We start from the raw sequence: 22,018 nt of genomic DNA on the forward strand, positions 1-22,018 counted from the left end.
ATTGTTTACATAAGAATACGGACGATCAAAACGTGCACGGAACAAAAGTAAAAAGTGGTAAAAGATAACTGCCAGCCTATCTATTAGAATGCAATATATTTTATAAACAAATATACACTATGACCTCTTTTTCTTTTCTAATTTACCAAGTTCTTTAAACACTTGTTTCTTCAATTCTTTCTGCCGTTTAAGTTTTCGTGCTTCAGCGGCAGCAATTTTAGCTTGATGTCCCTCGATTCTTCGTTTAGTAGCTTCTTTAAGTTGTTTTTGTTTATAAGCGTAGTTGGTCTTAATCATTCTCATCAGCTTCGCAACGTTAGCTTCATTTGGTTCACGTATTACTGCTACTCTGCCTTTCTTGAAGTTTGGCTCGTGTTTCGATTTTGGCATTAATTTTGGTTTGTCTCGGTACGGGAGCTCTTTCTGTAAACTTCGGGGAATAGACAAAGGTTTGAACACTTTTACCATTCTCTCGATAGGTGTATACATAGAATCCTTGTTAGCAGGTGCGCGAATGTTCCTTTCTCTTTTTAATTGTCCAGTTGTTTTCATTCCTTGCCATCGATTCTTTTCTTCGACAGGTAACAGGAGCGATGTAACAGGATTATAAAATTTTGGAACGTCAATCTTATACCAAGTTCGACAGAAAACAATATCACTCAAAAGTATTTTGTCTTCGAATGTCGCACGGAAACATCCCTCTGGCTTTGATACAGCTTTCTTTATTTGACCGCGTATACCGGATACGGTTTTTATTCTAGCACCCTCAAATTTAGCAACTTCGAGTGCCGAGTTAAACATATCTTTTATAAAAGCTGTTTTTTTATAAATCTTCATCGGAACACCAGTAAGTTTCAATTTTTTCATGATCTGTGTGCTTTTATCCATCTCTACGATAGAACCTGTTGCCGCTATTCTAAAACCTGGTACCCTAGTGGCAACATCCTGAACTGCCAGGATTCCTGTACTTTGTGGTGTAACAGGACCCCAAAAATGTGCCATACAGGCAATATGTTCTGGAGTATATTTTAACATTCTATTTTTCAAGTTGTCTTCTAATTTTGAGAAAACTGGTAACGTCTGGAATCGTCGCCAACCTACAGAAAGTATTAATGGATCTTTGCTCTTTAGGATCTTCGAATACCATCGATGCTTTTTTATTCTTGTTTGTACATATCCTATATTCTCTTCCCCATGTAACAACCCTCCAATAATTAATGGATATGTAGGATCCAAATTAGTAACCAGTTCACATGGCACAGTTTCAATTTCGACACGCACGTACATACCTGGGCGATAACCTTCCAATTGTACCCTTATGTTATCGTCTAATCCCTCAAATTCCGACTTATTTAAATTCGCTTGTTTTTCAACTTCAAGTTTCAATTCGTCGTAATATGTTTTAGATTCGCCGTTATCATACTCTAAATCAAATTGTTCCTTCAATTTTTTCTTCTTTTCCAAGAGCTTTTCCCTTTCCTCCATTTCATCCTTTATGGATTCTTTTCTACTTTCTGCTTCATGCTTTTCCCCAGTTTCCATATCTTCGAAATCACCGTACAATTCTTCGTCATTTACATCATCTAACTTTAAGAGTTCTTCTGCATCTTCCGATTCTTTCCATTTTCCGGTTACGAAACGATTTACTACAAGTATTTTATTTTCTTCGTCCAACCAATTCCGTTGAGTTTCCGGAAAAAATATACATTCCTCTTGATTTTGCAACTCTTTTTCTTGTACTTTTTGTTTCTGCTGTTCTTGAACGACACGGAAGATACCACCTATTTCGTCATTTTCGACCTCCATTTTCTCCACATTCTCATCCTCTTTCGTGCAGTTCCTATCGAACACTCCGTAAACGACTTTCATGAGATTTTTGTTACTTCGCTGACGTTTTTCGAATGCTTGTCTGGCTTGTTCGACTAAGTTTGATTTCCATTTTAATTCATCTTCAACTTCTTCGTCGTCCTCGATCTCATCAACTTCTTCCTCCCTCTTCTTCTTCTTCATATTATTAGCTTCGATATTTTCTTCTTCTTCTTCTTCCTCGGAAGTTTCACGAAAATCAGTTCCCTCTTCCGAGTCATCCATTTCTAATCCATCTCGTGAATCTCCGTCGCTTAATTCGTCAAAACTTTCGCTCTCGCTATTTATCCTCTCGCTTGTTTTACTTGAATCTAAATTTAATTGGTCGAGCGCTTCCTTAATCTTATTTTTTACAAAGATATCCGATTCCTTGCACAGAGAACGATAAACATCCGTGTCATTCGATACATTTGAAATTTTACCTTTTGTCAAATTCAGAGAGTTTTGCTTCGTAATAGATACGTCGTTGTCTTCCAGATTTGAATTATCTGACGAACTTTTCCTCTTTTTAACATTCTCTGGTTTATAGCTTTTACTTTTTCTCTTAAGGCCTTTCTTTTTATACGTTTCTTTCTCACCGTCATTGTCTGTCTGCAAACATTCAGCCTTCGCTTCCACTTCATCTACTTCCTCATTCTCACTTTCTTCCTCTTGATCGCTGTTTAACTGATCGTCTGCGATATCTTCCTGATCGCTATCATCAGATACATCGGAGAAATTCTCCAGTGATTGAGAATCAGAAAAGAGAACCTTTCTTCTGATCCTGCCATTATTAATTATAGTTTCTCCCTTATAACTGTCTAAATCTTCACTTACATCCTGTGACTTTATTGGAGCAGCATCGCTAAATAACTGTAGCTCGCTGTATTGTAACTTTTGGTCTAATGTTTCCTGTGTGTCCATTAAAGCTCCAACCAAGCCTGTTTCTTCTTCTTCTTGATGAGAATGGCTACCACCCAATTCAACATAAACAGCATCCTTGTCATATACTATACCACCAACACCGGAAAAAGGTGCATAAATTAATCGTTCCTTTTCTACTAATGCACGTTTCTTTAACTCTTCAGGCAAAGGACACGGATCTGGCAAAAAACTAACATCTTTGATCTTTAGATCGCCACAACCCGGAATATGTACGGATGTTTCTTTATTTAATGGAATTCCTCTCACATACCTGTCAATATTAACAAAAAATTAATATTAAAAATTAAAAGAAACATAATATTTACATATACATATAATCCTTTACATACCCATATAAACTTATTGTCCTATCAACTTTTGGATTTTGTCTAATTAGTTCCGGAGATGTTAAATCTTCCACTCTGTCAGCTAAAATATAAGGATGCGTGGTACGCCAAGTCAATGGCCTAAATTTCATGACAGAAATAAATCTTGCTAAATTTTTTATTTCTGTACGTAAATATTCTCCATGAATTAATCCAGATAGATAAAATAATTTTGCTCCGGCATAGACTTCCGTCCAAAATCTTTGTTTCAACGTCTTTTTGATTTTCTTTAACTGTTTTGCATTTTTTACTAAATCTAAGTGAGTTAAAACACCCATAATTCTAGGCATACCATGAACTTGACAGATGTTTAGAAATTCAAATATTTCCATCTCAAAGCCAAAGGACGCGTCTACCAAGAGCAACACTAGGTCTGCTACTTTAGCAATGTCTATCATACTATTTAGATCATTGTTACATTCCATAAAGGTAATTCTTCTTTTCTTTCCAGAAACTACAGTAACAGGGCCAACTATATTAGTTAATGGTTGTTTCACGTAACTCTTAATGAGACATTGAACAACTAAAGATTTGCCAACCTTCGGAGGGCCAACAATAGCAACTAAAACCGGAGGAGGTTCAAGAGGAGTTCTATCAACCAGTGGTATGTGTTGTTTCTTTGTTTCTATATCCTGTTTCCGTCTAAATTGTCTTTCTGCCTTAATCGCAGAATTAAATGTAAATGCCTTTGGATTTTTCTGTTTATCCGTAAGTTCTTGAACATGGCTTTTCTTTCGTTTCTTTTTTTCCGCTTTACGACCGGCATTACGCTCTCTATGAGTTTTATGAGTGACATCGTTCCCCGTTTCACTTGACATTTTCAATTTCTTTATAAAACTTACTATTCGCTAATTGGTATTATAACATTAAGGTTATATTATATCCACGATACATTTTATACACATATTTCTGCATATAGAGACGGTATAATATTTGAAATAATTTCGATATTTCAACGATAAGCAGGTATTATAATTTGCAATACAATATTTAGAATACAAGAAACGCCACAACTTATAAATGTTTATCACGTGTTGTCTGCGAGGGCAGACGTTTGTCGTTTGAGCGATCGTTGCAAGAAGAAGGTTATGTTATGAAAACTATAATTTATGGGAAATGGAATTATACGAGACAGTATGAGAAAATACATTTCCAAGTTAGAAATTAATAAAGAATTCGATATAACGATCAAAGAGATTTATCACGAATAAAAAATATTTATTCTTGCATTCTTCGGTTAATATTTCATATTTTCACCGCTAGATGATTCTAGTTATTCTGACTATGTATACCGACTACTTATTCTTATATAAGTAATATCAGAGGTAACATTAAATTTTGTTTGTATCTCGTACAATGTTCGGAAAACACTACGTTGATAGAGAACGTAAAGAGTCGTTTGAAACAAAAACGGGGAGGGAGTTAACGCGTTAGGACAATATGTATCGTTAACACGGCCGCTACATTTTCCCCTGGGATCAAGCGATAGCAGACTTCGATTGAAAAGTCATCGATCAAAGGTATCTTAATTCGTACAATAGCCGGTGATGTTGTAAAATTTGGACGCATGATCGATCGTTCCATAGCATGGTGGCAAGGAGCTGGTTAACTGAACGCAATGTCGTTCTATTCTATGAAAGTAGAAACGAATAAAATGAAATTTCGAAGATAGACGTGCAGTGACATATTGGAAAGGAAGGAACGTGGTTCTGCGGTTGTTCCAGTCCGCCGAATCGGCACGTGACAGCTGTCACCTTTGAAAATCACGGCTAAAAAAATTGTTTAATATATGAGCGCGGATCCGCGACGATTTACACTTGTTTTCAATTGAGACGCCCCGAACCGCGGCGAATTGCTGCGACGATTGGGGTGACTTTTAAATGGAAGTATAATTTTAGGGTGTGAGCATTCCCATTCGACTTTCTAAATGTATATATTCATTTAAGTGCGATGAGTTTCTGGCCACCCCCACTCTCGAGAATATACAACGTCCCTTTTCTGTTCGTAGCCCAACGTTTTCAACGAATATGGGAACTAACTGAATCAGAATTACACCGAAGACACTAGAAACTGACCGCAGGACGACTTTTCGCTTTTCCCCGGATCTGTGTTTAACACTATGGGCTTGTAATTCGAGTTGGACAACGGTTAATCGGAGAGTCGATTAATTGGCGAAGGGCAGGCTACGATGTGCCCATGGCACATATGGCATGGGACGAGACGTTCCATGACTCGCCGGATTTTCAGACATTCGTTTGGAAACGTGAAAAATGTTTCGCTATCGTTCGAATTGGTCGAAAACTGTTCAGAGAGGAAGAAGAAACGGAAAAGGGAGAAGCGAGGAAAGGTAAGGATCGAATTGCTCGTATTTGCAGATACGTAAAATCGCGACTAACCTCGCGAAACGTGTGTATTTCCATGTCCATAGAATCCGAGGTACGACACGATACAAAAGAAGAATTCGATGGTGGAGAAAGATTGCGAGGACAAACAAGGGTAGAACGTACGGTTCGTAGAATCGTAGGGGCTGATATTTATCATTCTATTCCGATCCTCGTAATACTATCGCCGATAAATTCTCGCGGATGCGTGGAGATACTGTAACGCGATCGCCGATAAATTCATATTTCCGATTGATCGGAGAAACTGCACCAACAAATCGTAAAGCAATCGAGCACGCGATCATTTAGATACGCGGACTGGCATATGCGTGCGCGCACGTTGCTTCGGACTCGAGCATTCCGAACAATATCAACCAATTATCGGACGATTGTGTCGCGGTGCCAACTGTCAACGTCGATGGTCAACCGGTCGATCGGCGGAGGAGGGTGTGACCATCGGTCACGATCGATGGACGCGGTCCATCACCCTTCGGTCCATCGTCCGATCGAATTGCGAACCTTTGTTTTCGCAAGGAAGATCGCGCCGGACAAGTGTCGAATGCTACTAATTTTATGCGTGTTTGCTTTACACCGAACATTCGTTGTTTGTGCAAGAGATGGGCAAGCCATCGGACGAATCGACTGGACGCTTTCGCGCGTACTCGTCGGTCCGGCCGGAATTATGAATATAAATATTTGTAGGCCGAAACGAGCGAAGCTCCTCTTGTAAAATTATCCCTACCAGTTTCGCTCGTGGTGGATAGAAGCGTGGATAGAAGCGTGGATAGAAGCGTGGATAGAAGCGCGTATAGAAGCGTGGATAGAATCGTGAAAAAATCACGCGGCAACCTCTTCGAATTGGACAGCGTAAGTGGAAGAAGGAGCGACCGCTAACGCGCTAAGTGACGGCGCGGTGCCCGTTCGCAGCAACACGAGCGTACACGAGCGACAAGATTCGCGACACGCGACTTCACGTGCACGAGTCGCGTGCAGCCCGGAAGCGACGGTGAAATACTTTGCTTCGATTTCGACAGCCTTCTCCTATCCACAGAGCGACGCGGAATATCGCGCTAGAACTCTGCCAGAGTATCGATCGAGCTTTTCGATCGCGAACCAACCGCGACGGTCTTTCGAATCAGTTCGAATCAGTACAAAGCATCGCCGAATTACCGAAAATTCGGATATTCGGATCTCGCTAGCCGAAGAAGAAAAAGAGGAATTTTCGCGTTTTCGGATCCGGCGAATAGTCGGCGGATCGGCAGCGGTCGTTCGGTTTCGATAAAAAGTCAACGACGCGACGCACGATTAGTCGGCTTGGTTCCCATAGAGCCAGCGATAATCGTAGGAGCGCGTGCCGCGTGCGATTGCCGCGTGAGAACGGTTCTATCGTGATCGCACCCTCCCTCGTAGCCGGCCACCCTTCGTAGCGAGCGTTCGCGAGTCCTGGCAACCGTGGGAGTCGCGTCGAGAGATAGCCGAACCAGCAAAGCGATTTCACGCTAATTCAAGAACCGATCCGCGAGATCCAGTTTTCTCCGATAGATGCGACCGCTTTCCTCTTCCTTGTGCGATTCGGTAGGCGTCAGTAGGCTCGTCGACGCGCGCAACGCCAACGTGCAGCGAGTGGCGTCACGTTCCCAGATTTTGCAAAATCTCGCACAGGCACGAACAAGAGGGTAGAGGCGGCGTGCGACCAGTTAAGCGCCACGAGCGTTCCCACGAAAATCGCCCTGTCCGATCGCCGCTTTACTCCCCCTTGGTCTCTCGCTCTCTTTCTTCCCCCAGTCGCAAACCCCTGTGCTTCTAAAGGGAGCGCAGGGGTTGGAAGAGAGAGAGAGAGAGAGAGAGAGAGGAGAGGGGTTTTCACCTTGCGATCGAGAAGCGAAACAGAGAAGTTGCCCCCTCCGCACCAAGGAGGCGCGGCACACCTAGTCCCCACCAATAGTGCCAGGGACGAAACGGGGCACGCGGTCGTGTGCCGTCCCCAAGTCCGCCCGCACATGACAAACGTCGTCCGCCACGCGACCAGTGCACACGCCTGCGAGTGCGTCGCGTTTCGCACCATCGTCTAATATATCGCGAGTCTACTTGGCGCGCGTACACGCGACCGCGAACCTCCTCTGGAAGCCGCGACACGTGGACACCATCGACTTCCGGCCAACGCTACGCTAAACAACGATCGCATCTCGCGACGGCCGACTTCGTCTTCCTCTCGTCTTCGCGGTGTAACGTGGTGGTGAAGAGTGACAGCGACGATCGCGTTCGTCGCACGCTTACGAACCCGAACGAACGTACGACTCGACAGCTTGCGATGAATCAGTGACGACCTGTTTTCGATCTGTGCGCGATTTCGACCGCGAGGAAAGCGTCGCCGATCGATTTCGAGGAATACGACAGTTCGAGAGCACGGGACAATTGGCGAAGAAAGAAGAAGAAATGTGGAGGGTCGTGGTGGCGCGATCGGACGAAAACAGCACGTTGCTGTCATCGGAAATCGGCTCCGGGCCGGTCGGTCCGGTCGGCCCGGTCGGTCCCAATCACATCTCCGGTCTTCCCGGTCCGCCTTCCACTCATCATCATCACCACTGGGGCTATCCACCGCCGCCGCATCCCTCTTATCAGCCGCAGCATTCTGACGCACCGCGCCATCATCACGATCCGCGTCCACCTCACGACCTCAGGCATCCGGCCACCACTACCACCAGCACCGCCGATCTCAGACACGAGATGCACAGATCGGATCCGAGGCATCCTTCCGCCGCATCGGAGATGCAGCAACGACACCAGCCACCGGAATTGCACAGGCCCGAGATGGTGCGACATCACCAGGATTTGTCGGGAATGAGGCCAGACATGGGCAGCGAAATCAGATCTAGTCACGAGTTCCCCGATCTTAAGATCGACGTCGTGGACATAAGGAGTCAGGAGAGCGGGCAGCAGCAGCAGCAACAACAGCAACAACAACAACAACAACAACAACAACAACAACAAACGTCGCAACAGAGAAACTTGAAGAGAGCTATGAGCGATTCCGATTGCGACGACGTGTTTTCCGAGGAGAGCGGCAAAGAACCGTAAGTTTCGATGCCGATTTCGATGCCGCGTCCAATCCGAGTGTTTCGTGTCCGATCGACCGCACACGTCCAGATGTTTTCGAACGACGCGCTAATTAAAATCTCATTGTCTTGATTGAGAGAGGGTGACTGTTGCGAACAGAGCAAACCCCGGATCGGCCGTAACGTTAACAATAAATTCGATAGTTGATCTCGGCGGTGTTAGTCGGTTACATAGGTCGTGCACTTACGCTTTCCACCGACTAATTCGTTTCGATCGCTTTGTTGATTCTCTTATTTGTTCGATACAGTTGTAATTCGCCGGGAGGCGATTCCTGTCAGCACGCGTCGCGAAAGCGAAGAAGAGGAATGATAGAGAAGAAACGCCGCGACAGAATAAACGCGTCGCTCGGCGAGCTGCGGAGATTAGTGCCGGCAGCAGCGAGAGATCCTCACAGCGGCAAATTAGAGAAAGCGGAGATCTTGCAGCTCACCGTCGAACATTTGCGGTCGCTTCGAAACAAAGGTAAGCCTCTCGACGACCACCACCATCCGTGTTGCACGCCGGTTGGCCCCTTTCCGTGCTTCGACGAGTCCGACTCGTCCGACGAGGATCTTTGGCCCGAACGCGAATATCGCGAGCCAGACTCGCGAACAGACAGTGTAGGGCGAAACGTAATTATCGCAAGCCAGGTTCGCGAACGGAAAGTCGAGGGCCAAACGTAAACGTCGTACCGCCTACCGCTTGGGTCCAGTTTCGTCGAGCTAAGTGGCACGGCAAGGGGTTAAATACCAGCCGCTGCTCGTTTGTTCGTTTCTGAAGAACGTCAGAAACGTCAGAATCTTCCGAGTACGTCGAACGATCCGATAAAGCGAAGGTCTATCAGCGATAGACGCGTAAACAAATTCGATAAATTCGCTCGTATTATATGCGTGCAAAGGCACAGGATTATGAAACTTCTATCGCGTACCTTTCGATCGAAACGGTTGACACGCGAAACAGATACCGATACAGACCTGCGAAAACAGTCTCGCAGAGTGATCCTTGTTCCGATCGCTCGTATTTTGCTTCTTGAGGCAGAATAAACGCAGAAAGAAACGAACGACGACGAGTGCGTACGCGTCGATGCGTAAGACGCGCATAGATAGAGAAACAAAAGTGGCGCGATATCTTGGCGTCGGTGGTGAAGCGCTAGGCTGAAAATCTGACGATATCCCGGCACCGGCGGTCAAGCGATCAACCGAAAATCACGCGTTATCGCGACACGTTGTAAGAACGTTCGAGCGAGTCGAGCGAAACGATCAAACGAGCAACGTTCTCTCGTAAATCGGTACGAAGCGATACTTTTTCCTACCGAAAGACACCTGTTGACCGTGCCACGTATCGTGGTAATCGCGTGTGACTCGAAACTGTGCAACCGAAAAACCATCTGTCGCCTGTGCGTTAAAATCGTGAAAACACGAGTCGCGGTCGTTTACGGGATCTCGTGCACGATCGAGATCGAGTCGTTGGTCGGCATGTAAACGACGCTCGTGTTTCGCGATCTAAACGACACGAAGGCGCTGGAAAACGACGGCGTTCGTTCGTAAAGAGGATCTCGGTGTCGGCGCTGATCCAGCGGACAAAGAAAAAGAGAAGAAAGACGCGAGATCGAACGGTATTCCGGCGATTTGAAAGGGAAGCGCGTGGTCGCGTCGGTGAACGAGATATCCTTGGAGAGAAGCAGGTGGCAGGGAGGAGCTGCAGCCGAATCGGAGATCCTGTGGGAAGCACAGGAAGTCAACGACTCTTCCGAAGTGGTGTTCCCACGATTGGTGGCGAGTTAGGTAGTAGTGGGGTGTCCCGCGTGGCACCCTTCGTCAAGGAGGCACCGCCGAGTTGCTCACGGTCGGGGCAGATGTCGAACCCTGTGGGAAACCGACTCCCGTTTTATATCTGCGCGCGCGCGCGTACACACACGTACGCGTAGTTTTCGCCCTTGCCTTCTCGCCTACCTATCGGATAGCGATTCCCGTCGCTGTCGATCCACGATCGCGCTCTCTCTCTCTCTCTCTCTCTCTCTCTCTCCTTCTCTTTCTTTTTTTCCAAACGCTCTGAACGCGATTTCTCGCGATTTTTCCAAACGCGAACCGATGTATCGCGTATTTTATTCGTCTTTGCGTAACCGGGGCGCCTCTTGCGAAACGCGCGACGCTCTCGACGAGAGGAAGAACCGACGCGACGTTCGAGCAACGGAAAAAAAAGAAAAGAGGAAGAAAAAGAACAGAAACGCGGAAGAAATCAGCGTAGTAGCGTAGTCTGGATCTTCGCAGCCTGCGCGTAGCGGCTCGTATAACGCGCATCTGTCAGGATCTACGGGGGTCTAAACGGTTCCCACGCTACCTGTCCCGTTCCTCCTGTACGTACTACGCGTACCATATCCTTCCGGCTGTCATATCCTTTCGCGTAGATGAAAAATACGCGCCGATTCGAATGAAAATCGATACCGCTCCACGCGTACTTGACGCATCGTCTTGTAATTTTACAGGTCCCGAAGGATACGACAGTACGAAGCTGGCGATGGATTACCACGCGGTCGGCTGGGGCGAATGCGCGGCCGAAGTCGGTCGCTACTTGGTCACGATGGAAGGCCTCGACGAGAGGGATCCTCTGAGGTTACGATTGCTCTCCCATCTGCAAAGTTTTCACCGCGATCATCCTCCGTCCGCGGTGCCCTCGTCCGTGCCCCCGGTGACGAGTCTGACGTCGTCTTCGACGAGCAGCAGCTACGAGCCGGCGGCGAGCTCGGTTCCCCCTGGAATGCCACCTGGAACGGGTACTATGCCACCTCTTCTGGGTGGTAGCGCGCTCGGATGGGGCCAGTATCCCGGCCAGTATCCCCAGCAGCAACACGGTAAACCTTATAGACCGTGGGGTGCCGAACTGGCCTACTGAAACGCGGCCCATCCTTAGGCGAGTTTCGCCACTTCCTGCGTCTTCTTATCATCTCGTCTCGTTTTCGAACGAACGTAGAACTCTCTCCTGATTTCGTATTCCTCTCCTCGGGGAATTCTCTTTTCTAAATTACGACACGGTACGGTACTTTACGTACGATAGTCATGCGAGTACCTAATAACCATCCAAGCGGATGTTATCTATTTATTCGGTTCGACTCGACTCGCGATGCCTGCCGATCGAGCCACGACGTTGTACATAGATTTGTATATAGATATAATCGCAATTATTGTAAATAACGAAACGCGATCGAAATCGTTCGCTCTTATTTCTATTTTTTACTCCTTTATATCTCACGTTCCTCTTGTAACAAATATTGTCTGCTCGTTTGTATAATAATCGAGTCGAAGATGTATCGATCGAACAAGTGCCATTAAACGTATCGCGCTGCGTACGTCCTATGGAAGGAAACGCTCAAAGATGTTTGCAATAAAACGACGATAACGAAACATACCATAACGTATATTTATTTACTTATGTACATATAGACACGTACGTTATATCCGACATCTCGTTTCTGCCGCTACGTTTCCCGCCGATCGAGTCAAATTCACGAAACCATCGAAACGCGCGAGTATTTATCTCTTCTGCCAACTTATTCTCTGCTCGCCTCTATCCCCGCTCCTTATCCTCTATCATCCCGGGTTTTCCCCGGAACAGGATTCGCGCTATGCCCGCTGACGCATCGTGCTCGTAACGACAAAGTCCGCCAACTATTCTTATGCAAAGATTCGTTTTGCAGCTTGCCGAGGCCAACTATTGGTCGCAACGAGAAACAAAGTAAGCGTCCGTGGTAGGGTTCCGCTCGAACAGCGGCATACGAACCAGTTTTGCGACTCGTTAAACCTTCCATAGAGAATACGTTCGCAAAACGGGAAATTCGCGCAGCTCGTTACGATCGATGAGAATAATTAGCCGCTGCTGCTTCTCTTTTTTTTTTTTTCTTCTTTTTCTTTTTTACGAATATTCGAAATCCACGGGGAGTAGCCGAGCTAATTGTCAAACAGGAAGAATAGTGCGTGGGCACGTGGCTATTGTTCGATGCCGAGCCGCCGAATTACCGTCGCCTCTCTTTGCTCTTCGCGCTCCTCCCTTCTCTTGCGAACGTTACCATGGAACGCTGCTTGTTAGTTGTACATACCTATTTCGCGCGTTTAAGAAACTCGCTCGATCGTTAGTGTCCGCCACTCGATCGATCGCCAAACGTAACTCCTCTACCTTCACCTATGCACAAGTACAAGTACCTATGTACCTCTTTGATCGCAAGCGTAAACGCGTTATGCTGTACCTGCATATGGATACGGGTTACGTGTTTTGCGTTATCGAGAACGAACGCAAGCTTCGATCGAAGCTTCAACGACAAGGGTCATAAAAACGTCGAATAATCGTCGACAAAACTATTTTATTTACGATATATTCGCATGCATTAAAAAGTCACAGCCTCGTCGGACATACTTACAATAAGATATCGCCACTCGTTCGTTATCGTACATCGTCGTATCTATGTACATTCGCGCATATCCTATAACTATGTACATATAGATTCACGTAGTTTCACACATCTGTACATATACCTATACATGTAAATACGATACAAGTGAGTACACGACGCGTACAAACGTTATACCTAAAACTATGGTCGCACGAGAGAACCAACGTTCGACATTATCTTAACATAAATCGTACGACGTGGTAATTCGAAAAGAATACTGCGAGTAAAATACGAGAGCGGCCTTTACTCCCGCGCGCTTCTTCCGCGAGCTTGAACCTAAGCTTACGACCAGCGGAACGTGTGTAGCCGGCACTCTGTCGTACTTGCGTAAGGAGTGCAACTTTCAGGACTAATTTGTACCATGAAACAATTTGATATCTCTGTGAGCATATCGTGTGAGCAAAATATCTTATCTCTAGAAATAATACTTTCGATAACGAAAATGTTTAAATCGCGCGTCATCGTGCATTTCAGGTAGATTATTTGCATATATCGAAGCATCGATATCTTTTTACGTCTAAGAAACAACGTAATTTTCTCCTTCCTCTTTTCTCGCTTCAGTTCCTCTACTGTCCCTCTGTTCGCTATCAACGATTAAATGCCAGCATCCAATCGAGTCGACGCGAGATCGAAATAACGAGTAAGCGCTCGTGAGAAAAATCCGACTCGATCGAATCGACGAACCACCAACGTGGTGGTATCTACCAACGTGTCGCTCTTCGGAAGACCGATGTAAGTACGTAATTAGACTATTCTTTCTTTCTCTCTGTTTATACGTTATAAACGTTATAAACAAAAATATATCTAATAGGCTCGATTTCACCCGACGTTACATCCTTCGCTCTTAAGAAGTATATATAGCTATTTTTTTAGACGGTTCGTTGCATCGTGAAAAAAAAAGTACGTATGTACGTAGGTAACGTATATATCCTCTTTGATAGAACGTAGGATTCGGCGTGGTCCAATTTTCGTTAAAATTCGACTCGAAAGATAACCGAGCGTACGACCATCTTATAAAGCGAACCGCAAAGAATATCCAAATGGCCGCCAATACTTGTGTTTTTTTTTTTATCCTCTCGACTCTTCCATGTTCCATCCCGTTCGTCGATATCGTGGCTACGTTAGTACGCTCGAGGCGACGACAGCGACCACGAGATTTAGATTCGTCTGGCCAACGAAGAGAAAGATGGAAGTAACCGTATGGATTAAATACTCGTGGCAACCGTAACGTCGCATACGTTAGATCATCATTTCGTTCTCTATGTTCTCGTTTCGCTGATTCTCCTCGTATTCGTCACAGAAGCAACACATTGAGCCACCATCCTCGGAATTGTCGGCAACGTACGTCGTGAACGTGTCGATGCTCTTCGTATCCAGAGACGGTAAAGACCACGAAAGAGACTCTGTCTCCAACTCCGGCATGGCCGAGTGCCAAGAGGTCGAGTTTTGTGACTTTTTCACCTTGCGGCTTCTCGTTGACAATTTCTTGATGGCCTGCAAATCGAAACAGCGGCATACGATATAGTCTCCACCACCTCCTTTATCTTTTCTCTCTACCGTTTCAGTCCGATTGATTCGAATTAATCGGCGAACAAACGAAACATCATCGTCGAACTCTATCGACAACTCGCTGAAACCGATTAAACATTTTGAACCGACTATATAGCAGCAGTAGGTTAGGTCGTAGATACACGTAGTACATGCACCTTACAAGCAAAGCATATGTCCGTGCGAGTTGTGTTGTAGTTAAACGAATCAATGTCGAGCAAGGCTAAAATCACGCTGACGAAAATTACACGGCCCTACGTCGTATGAAAAATGTCCTATATAGAATTGATCGAAGCTTTAGTTAGACACGTGTAAAGAAATCTTGCAATGTACACGGGAAACGAGGAAAGGTTCGCTTCGTTACGGCGATTAGACGAAATTAAACTAAAATCAAAATAGCGACATCAACCCGGTGACTAGGTTAACGATGCGAAACGCGAGGTTAAAGAAATCAGGTCGGCCGATGCGACAGAAACGTGCGTGTATACGTGCGTGCGTGCGACATAGTCGAAAGGGATAATTGTCATCGCCTTACCCTAAGGAGTCTGCGACCAGATTTGCTCAGCAATTTTCGTAACATGTCCGATATCCGAATTTCCTTTCGATTGTCAGGAAAATTGAACGTAGCGGCGGCTGTAAGATTGATTTTTGACCGATACGAACTCTCACCGTGCAAACGAATCAGTTCGATGCGCACGCCTCAGCGTCGCGCGACCAAATACCGCTCCGAGCCACTAGACGGTCCTATTTATCACCTCGGCTGGCCGGATCTTATCGTACCACGCTGTACGAACCTCCCTATCCCCACTCAAACACTCACTGTGTACTACTTCCGAGTGGAATCGCGTTTCTGCCTTATTGTACAAAGAGCGAACTTCATGAACGAATGGAGGAAGGGTAACCGAGTATGTACGTACCTCGCTGCTTACCTCTTCCCTTTTTTTCAAACGTACGCCAATCCTCTCATCGGTTACATATTTGAAAAGCACTTTTCCCTGCTTTATCTTCTATTATTTCTTCTTTTCCTTCCCATTCGAAACGCTGTCTATCGAAATACTAAAACGGAAGTGGAACGAGTATTCATACTCGCGACATACTCGCTTATCCATAGAGGATACGAGGGTGAAAGATCGAATCGAATTAAAGCGCGATCGATTCGACCTTTGCAATCGTATCGATAGCGAATGTATAATTTTTTCGTCGTTTACGATCGCGATGATACAAACGCGATACGTATCGATCCATGTTCGAAGATGATGGATACCGGCGAAGCTGAGAGAACAAAGAAAAAGGAAAGAGAAAAGAAAGAGAAGAAGAGGAGGAGTGCTCATTGAAAAGTTGGAGGGTGGCAGAGGCGCGTGGCGCGGTCGCGGGTACGCATGCGTGTACGCAAAGCTAGTAGACGCAATACATAGTAGATATGCACGTGCGCGACGTAACGCGTGTGAGCGAAGCTGTTCTCACGCGGCGACACGCGGCCACCATCTCCCCAATGCGCGTCGCCACGTGCCACCTCGATGCACCCACGGAAAACTCATAATTGTCATAACATTCGAGCTGTGCTCGCTCGAAGGAACGCCAATACCGGCTACTCGATCTACGAAAGTAAGTACTCTTCTTTGTAAAATCCCTCTACACATTCGTCGGAATAAATGGCTACACTTCCTTTATGTTTCTGGCCACGATTTCATAACACCGCGATCGTTTCGTACGCGATGCTCGCCGCGACCGTTCGTCGCCTTCAATCACCGAATAAGAGGTACCTTTATCATTGCTAGGTCGTGTCGCATCTTCGGGAAATCATTGTCACCTTTCATAAGGACGAGTTAAACGATTCTAAAGTAGCGTCATACGGACGACGTCACAATGCACCATTCCAATTACATCGATGACGTCAAACAAGACTACTTGCATCTTGAATTGTCCTGAAACTAGTTCGCCATCCTGTATATCTACCATACCATATGTACATAAATATATGTAGTGTATGTATGTACGAAATTCGATATAAGTAACAACGTGATAAAATAAAAGAGAAAAGATGCTTGACGCAAAGATGCGTGACGCATCCTCGTATCCCCTTTGCCTTGTCAGTTTTTAATCTTCGTATATTCGAACAAGCAAAGTAACCAAATCATCATGGCACGTGCCAAATATTTCCGACAGCGGTATCTAACCACCCGCTTTTTTCGCCCCGGTTAAACATAATACTCTGAACGTGGCCCGGTGACTCGACAAGCTATATACGTACTTAATCGGTCAAAGCATATCAGTGTTCTTAAAAAAAAAAAAAAAAGGGAAAATCGAATTTTCGGAAAAGAAACGGCAGTTGCATATTTTCAACGAAGAAAAGAATGTGGAAGGGGAGAAAGAGAGAAAAGGGAGTATCGATGAAATAAAAAAGAGCGTAATCATTTTTAAAGGAAACAATCGCCGATATCGATAGAGTAACGAGCGACGCGTGCCGTGTCACGTGTCCCCCGATGCTCGCTCAAACATTATACACGACATGGCGTGCGCAAAATAAGTCTCACCTAATTGCGACGGCTGTTCCATTAGAGATTAAACTTCAAACGAGACTCGGTCAGATTCGTTCGGTTAATTAAGACAGCTCTCCCAAGTATAACACTGTCTTTGTATTCCCTTCCTTTCGTTCGGAGAGAGAAAACCGACGATATCGTATATCCAACGATTACCGCCCTACCTTCTGCCTTCCCGAAAATCATCAATACGGCACCATTGTCGTTCGATCGCGTTATAATCGATCGAACAAAATTTCCTCGTGATTCGAGAAATTGCACAAACAAACGTGCCTCTCTGACAATAGGAAAGTACAAGGATAGAAGGGACAATAGGGAAATCTGTTTATTCGTTCAATGAGAGTCAAAAGTCGCAGTATCGAGGTTGTTTAACTACTTTTACTAACCTCGATATATTACGTAAATCCGAGAGAACCATTCTTAATCTGTTACTCTTCTTTTCACTATGTCACGTATTGCTCGAGTTTCATTACGTCAAATTCACTTGTCACAAATATTTATAGAATCGTGATTTTCGTCACGCGTTGATCCGTAATAAACCGAAAACAGAAATAGTCACTAACATCCGAGCGAATCATTTTCAGCGTGATAATAAACGATATTTCTTTCAACGACAAGTCAGCGAAACAACGATAAACTATCTGTCATACTTGTCAATACGAAGAGGAATAGAAAATTTGTATACCTGTGGAAAGGTAGAAGCGAACTTATGTACACCTGTACTGGTAACGTGGATGCGTACAAGGTCCAACTGTATAGCGGACGCGTGGATAAAGGAAAAATGGAAAAAAAGGAAAAATAGAAGCGTTGATCTTTTGGAACATGGAGTGTCCGTTCCGTGGGAAACGTCGCAATTCGATCCTCACACGCCTTGCTTCGCATTGATTTAGACGATCAAATATCGATTGACCAATGCTAAAATACCAGCTCAAATTACATAAACAACCAAATGTACATCTACATTTTATTCGATATTATTTATAAATACTTTTTGCATTCTACGTACAGAGATTCAATGGAGAAAAATGATCACTTTAATTAGGGCATAAAATGTAAGTAACCTTCTGATACGAAATAAATTGGACCGATTCCTTCCTTTGAACATAACGAAAATATATTTATTTACATTCTGTGGTATGAATCGCGTTAAATGTAACAGCGTCATGTACAACAAACAGTTCAAGGGACTAGAAGAGGTTTGTGCAGTGTGTCCGCGTCGTATGGTATATTTCTCTTGTTTCCAGGTAATAACATTGGCACTGTTTTAACGCGAAGCTCATAGGGAAAGAAATCATGACAAAAATTGTAAAAATCGTTTCGAGTATGAATAATATCAAGCCGTGCCATTTCTTTCATCAACGCGTACAATTCAGCTTTATAATTCAAGTATGATTTACGTTTGGCGATCAACGTTGTTACACTCGACAACTGATGTATAAATTTTTCAGAAACCACTCTAGTTTCCAACTTGAATCTCGGTTCCATACACTTCCACAAGTATTTATAAAGACGATCGGTAATCCAGTATTGGGGACGGGGAAGCCGAGGGGCTCTGTACGCTCGCCCATTCACCAAAAAAGCCTTATGGACTTGTTTCATAGGACGTTGATTCTGCAATGTCGACTTCGTATTTTTCTCAATTTTCTTTATTTTTTCTTCCCGCAAAGGCAACTTCTTTTGAACTTCTTGCTTGTTTCTATCTATTTTCATACGAGCTATTTCTCGTTCCTTCACCCTCTCTAATTCTCGTTTTATTCCATCTACTTTCTCTTTATCCCAAAACATTTGCAATGTCGGCAATGTTTTATCCGACATCAAAAAGTGCCTGATGCTTGTCTGGCCTTTTGGCTCCACGCTATGTGTGTTTGTACACGTTTTGACCACCGTTGAATGTCGCGAAGGAGACGAAATTGCTTTTTTGGAAGGAGACGGAATTGCTTTTTTAGAAAGAGACGGAATTGCTTTTTTGGAAGGAGACGAAATTGCTTTTTTGGAAGGAGAAGACGGCAATCGAGAAAGATGTAGTGCTTCAGAGACCTTTGATGATTTCAGTGAATGTTCTGCTATTCCATCGGCTGTTGCATTTTCTCCTATTTTAATAGTACTTTCTTGATCTTCAAGTACAGTTTCAAATAAATTCTTCTTTGCATTCTTATTATTATTTGTTAACAACTTTGATTTCCATTTTAATATTTTATGGTATGTGTCATTGTTATTGCTTTCCTTAGCGCTACTATGTACAGACAAACTACTACCTTCGAGTATTGTACTCTGTGCTTTTGGCATCGCAAAATGTATAGAATCATCCTCAAAATTTAATGCACACCGATTCGACTCTGTTTCGCTGGAAACTGATGTTTCGGTTGTTGTAGGAACTAAGTAGTTTGTTGCCATTTGTAACTCATTATTTTTATTCTTTGAAATATTAGACTTTAGTTTTGAAATATCATCAGTCTTTTGACTGTGATTCAAACTATATCCTTGTATCTTGTTTAATTGTTCAATGTTAGCAACTGTTTCGCTATTTGATGCAGAATTACTCTTAGAACTTTTTTTTCCACTTCTCTGCATAACTTTTAACTTAGTTGTCGTAGAATCATCTAAAACATTTGAAAAAACATTATCTTTGCTTTCTGTTACCTTAGAACGCGAAAGATATTTTCCTTTTGCAATTTTAGGTTCTTCGGATTCCGACGTTAGTATATTATTAGTCTTCTGTGCAATTCCTGGCGTAGTTGTCACAGAATCGTTTAATATATTCGAACCAATATTATCTTTGCTTCCTATTGCCTTAGAACGCAAGGGAAATTTCCTTTTTGCAATATCAGGTTCTTCTTCAGATTCCGACGTTACTACATTATTATTTTTCTGTGTAACTTCTGACGTAGTTGTCATAGAATCGTCGAAAACATTCAAAAAAATATTATCTCTGCTTTGTTTTGCCTCTGAACGCAGAGGATGTCTCTTTTTTGCAATTTTCGGTTCTTCCTCTGATTCCGACGTTATTATATTATTACTTTTGTTTTTAACGTCTGACTTGGTTGTTACAGAATCGTTTAAAACGTTCAAAAAAATATTATCCTTGCTTTTTCTTGCCTTTGAATGCAAATGGTATTTGCATTTTGCAATTTCAAGCTCTTCTTCAGATGCCGACGTTACTATATTACTATTTTTCTTTATAACTTCTGATCTAGTTGTCATAGAATCATTTAAGACATTCAAGAAAATATTGCCTTTGCTTCTTTTTGCCCTTAAATGCAAAAGATTTTTCTCTTTTGCAATTTTAGATCCTTCCTCGGATTCTGAAGTGACTACATTATTATTTTTCTTTTTAACATCTGACTTAGTTATTATAAAATCGTTTAAGACATTCGAGGAAATATTATGTTTGCTTTCTGTTGCCTTAGAGCGCAAGGGAAATTTCCTTTTTGCAATTTCAGGTTTTTCTTCAGATTCCGACGTTACTACATTATTATTTTTCTGTGTAACTTCTGACGTAGTTGTCATAGAATCATCTAAAACATTCAAAAAAATATTATCTCTGCTTTGTTTTGCCTTTGAACGCAGAGGATGTCTCTTTTTTGCAATTTCCGGTTCTTCCTCGGATTCCGACGTTATTACATTATTATTATCCTTTTTAACGTCTGACTTGGTTGTTACAGAATCATTTAAAACGTTCAAAAAAATATTATCCTTGCTTTTTCTTGCCTTTGAACGCAAATGATGCTTGCTTTTTGCAATTTCAAGTTCTTCCTCGGATTCCGACGTTATTACATTATTATTATCCTTTTTAACGTCTGACTTGGTTGTTACAGAATCATTTAAAACGTTCAAAAAAATATTATCCTTGCTTTTTCTTGCCTTTGAACGCAAATGATGCTTGCTTTTTGCAATTTCAAGTTCTTCTTCAGATTCTGACATCGGTACATTGTTAGCTGAATCTAATGAAATGTCATAATTAATAAAAAGTAGTTTTGTAACATATACCTCATAGATTAAAGGAACATACTTTTTTCTACGACATCTTCGTTTATTTTGGGAGAATTTGGAATACTTGAAACGTCTAATATTTTCCACCATTCACCTGTAACCTGGCTTGTTTCTATTTGTGAATTAGAATCTAAATGACGACTAGTTTGATTTAAAATTTTCGAATCAGTTGATAGTTGCGTTAACGAAGTGTCTTCCAACTTTTTCCACCAGTATGGGTATTCTGAAATATAAACACTATAGTATGTATACTGTTTTATAATATAAATACCTAACCTAGACAAAGTTGTCAAGCGAATACATACCATCACCAAAAATATCCGTATCGGAATTTAAAATAGCAGAACTGTATCTAGACCGACGTTTGTTTAAACTTTTTCGTTTAGCCATTTTCAATAATATTTTAAATATTTGACATTTTTACAAAAACTATAATTTTCGCGTTATAGTAACACTTAAAGTTCTATGATTCTTATTTATATCTTTCTTCTTATAAAGCTATTAATATCTGATAACTAAAGGTATAGTCCAAATAGCAAAATAAAATGATTAACCACTCTAAACATAAATTAGTACATTACATATATTTAATACAATTAGTACGAAACTACGAACACACATTTCTCCGTGTATATGTTTCTTTCTCACATAGAATGTGCGCTCTGTTCCTCGCGCATGTTTCTACCGCCAAAATAACCGAAACAAAAAATGTGCGTGTGGTTCGACCGTTTGACCGCTAAAGGCAACTCGTAGAGCGTACTTTTGGCTAAACTTTTTCCATGTTCATCAGCGATACCCCTATTAATCTTTGATTATAATAAATACACTAAATATAATGAACAATAAAATATATGCAAATAAAAT

The 22,018-nt window shown here is 43.1% G+C and overlaps 4 protein-coding genes and 1 long non-coding RNA gene across 8 annotated transcripts; 2 read left to right on the forward strand and 3 right to left on the reverse strand.

Moving 5' to 3' along the window:
• Positions 1-79: 79 nt before the first annotated feature.
• Positions 80-4,367, reverse strand: LOC126866712 (ribosome biogenesis protein BMS1 homolog). 2 transcript variants are annotated; one of them, XM_050620613.1, is made up of 3 exons: positions 3,695-3,842; positions 3,120-3,609; positions 80-3,040 (listed from the first exon to the last, which is right to left on the reverse strand). In XM_050620613.1, the coding sequence occupies exons 2-3, from the start codon at positions 3,578-3,580 to the stop codon at positions 118-120; spliced, it is 3,384 nt and encodes a 1,127-aa protein (XP_050476570.1). In that variant the 5' UTR covers positions 3,581-3,609; positions 3,695-3,842; the 3' UTR covers positions 80-117. The 2 variants fall into 2 exon arrangements, with proteins under 2 accessions (XP_050476570.1, XP_050476569.1); XM_050620612.1 differs by having other exon boundaries at positions 3,120-4,367.
• Positions 4,368-4,546: 179 nt separating this feature from the next.
• Positions 4,547-12,315, forward strand: LOC126866717 (hairy/enhancer-of-split related with YRPW motif protein-like). 2 transcript variants are annotated; one of them, XM_050620630.1, is made up of 5 exons: positions 4,547-5,084; positions 5,164-5,502; positions 5,584-8,610; positions 8,901-9,115; positions 11,118-12,315. In XM_050620630.1, exons 3-5 carry the CDS (start codon positions 7,973-7,975, stop codon positions 11,522-11,524), a joined length of 1,260 nt encoding a protein of 419 aa, XP_050476587.1. In that variant the 5' UTR covers positions 4,547-5,084; positions 5,164-5,502; positions 5,584-7,972; the 3' UTR covers positions 11,525-12,315. The 2 variants fall into 2 exon arrangements, with proteins under 2 accessions (XP_050476587.1, XP_050476586.1); XM_050620629.1 differs by having other exon boundaries at positions 4,547-5,502.
• Positions 12,316-12,969: 654 nt separating this feature from the next.
• On the reverse strand, positions 12,970-15,360 carry LOC126866722 (uncharacterized). The gene is made up of 2 exons (XM_050620641.1): positions 15,160-15,360; positions 12,970-14,570 (listed from the first exon to the last, which is right to left on the reverse strand). Exons 1-2 carry the CDS (start codon positions 15,202-15,204, stop codon positions 14,316-14,318), a joined length of 300 nt encoding a protein of 99 aa, XP_050476598.1. The 5' UTR covers positions 15,205-15,360; the 3' UTR covers positions 12,970-14,315.
• A 256-nt stretch (positions 15,361-15,616) lies between these two features.
• LOC126866723 (uncharacterized) lies at positions 15,617-16,928 on the forward strand. The gene is made up of 2 exons (XR_007690023.1): positions 15,617-16,229; positions 16,403-16,928. It is a non-coding gene; the product is annotated as an uncharacterized LOC126866723 (long non-coding RNA).
• Positions 16,929-18,114: 1,186 nt separating this feature from the next.
• On the reverse strand, positions 18,115-21,884 carry LOC126866715 (MATH and LRR domain-containing protein PFE0570w-like). Of its 2 annotated transcripts, XM_050620619.1 has the most exons (4): positions 21,460-21,884; positions 21,174-21,377; positions 20,873-21,105; positions 18,115-20,260 (listed from the first exon to the last, which is right to left on the reverse strand). In XM_050620619.1, the coding sequence occupies exons 1-4, from the start codon at positions 21,542-21,544 to the stop codon at positions 18,344-18,346; spliced, it is 2,439 nt and encodes an 812-aa protein (XP_050476576.1). In that variant the 5' UTR covers positions 21,545-21,884; the 3' UTR covers positions 18,115-18,343. The 2 variants fall into 2 exon arrangements, with proteins under 2 accessions (XP_050476576.1, XP_050476575.1); XM_050620618.1 differs by having other exon boundaries at positions 18,115-21,105.
• Between the last annotated feature and the right edge of the window lie 134 nt (positions 21,885-22,018).

Source organism: Bombus huntii, chromosome 6, assembly GCF_024542735.1.
Source record: "Bombus huntii isolate Logan2020A chromosome 6, iyBomHunt1.1, whole genome shotgun sequence".
In the NCBI taxonomy this organism is placed as follows: domain Eukaryota; kingdom Metazoa; phylum Arthropoda; class Insecta; order Hymenoptera; family Apidae; genus Bombus; species Bombus huntii.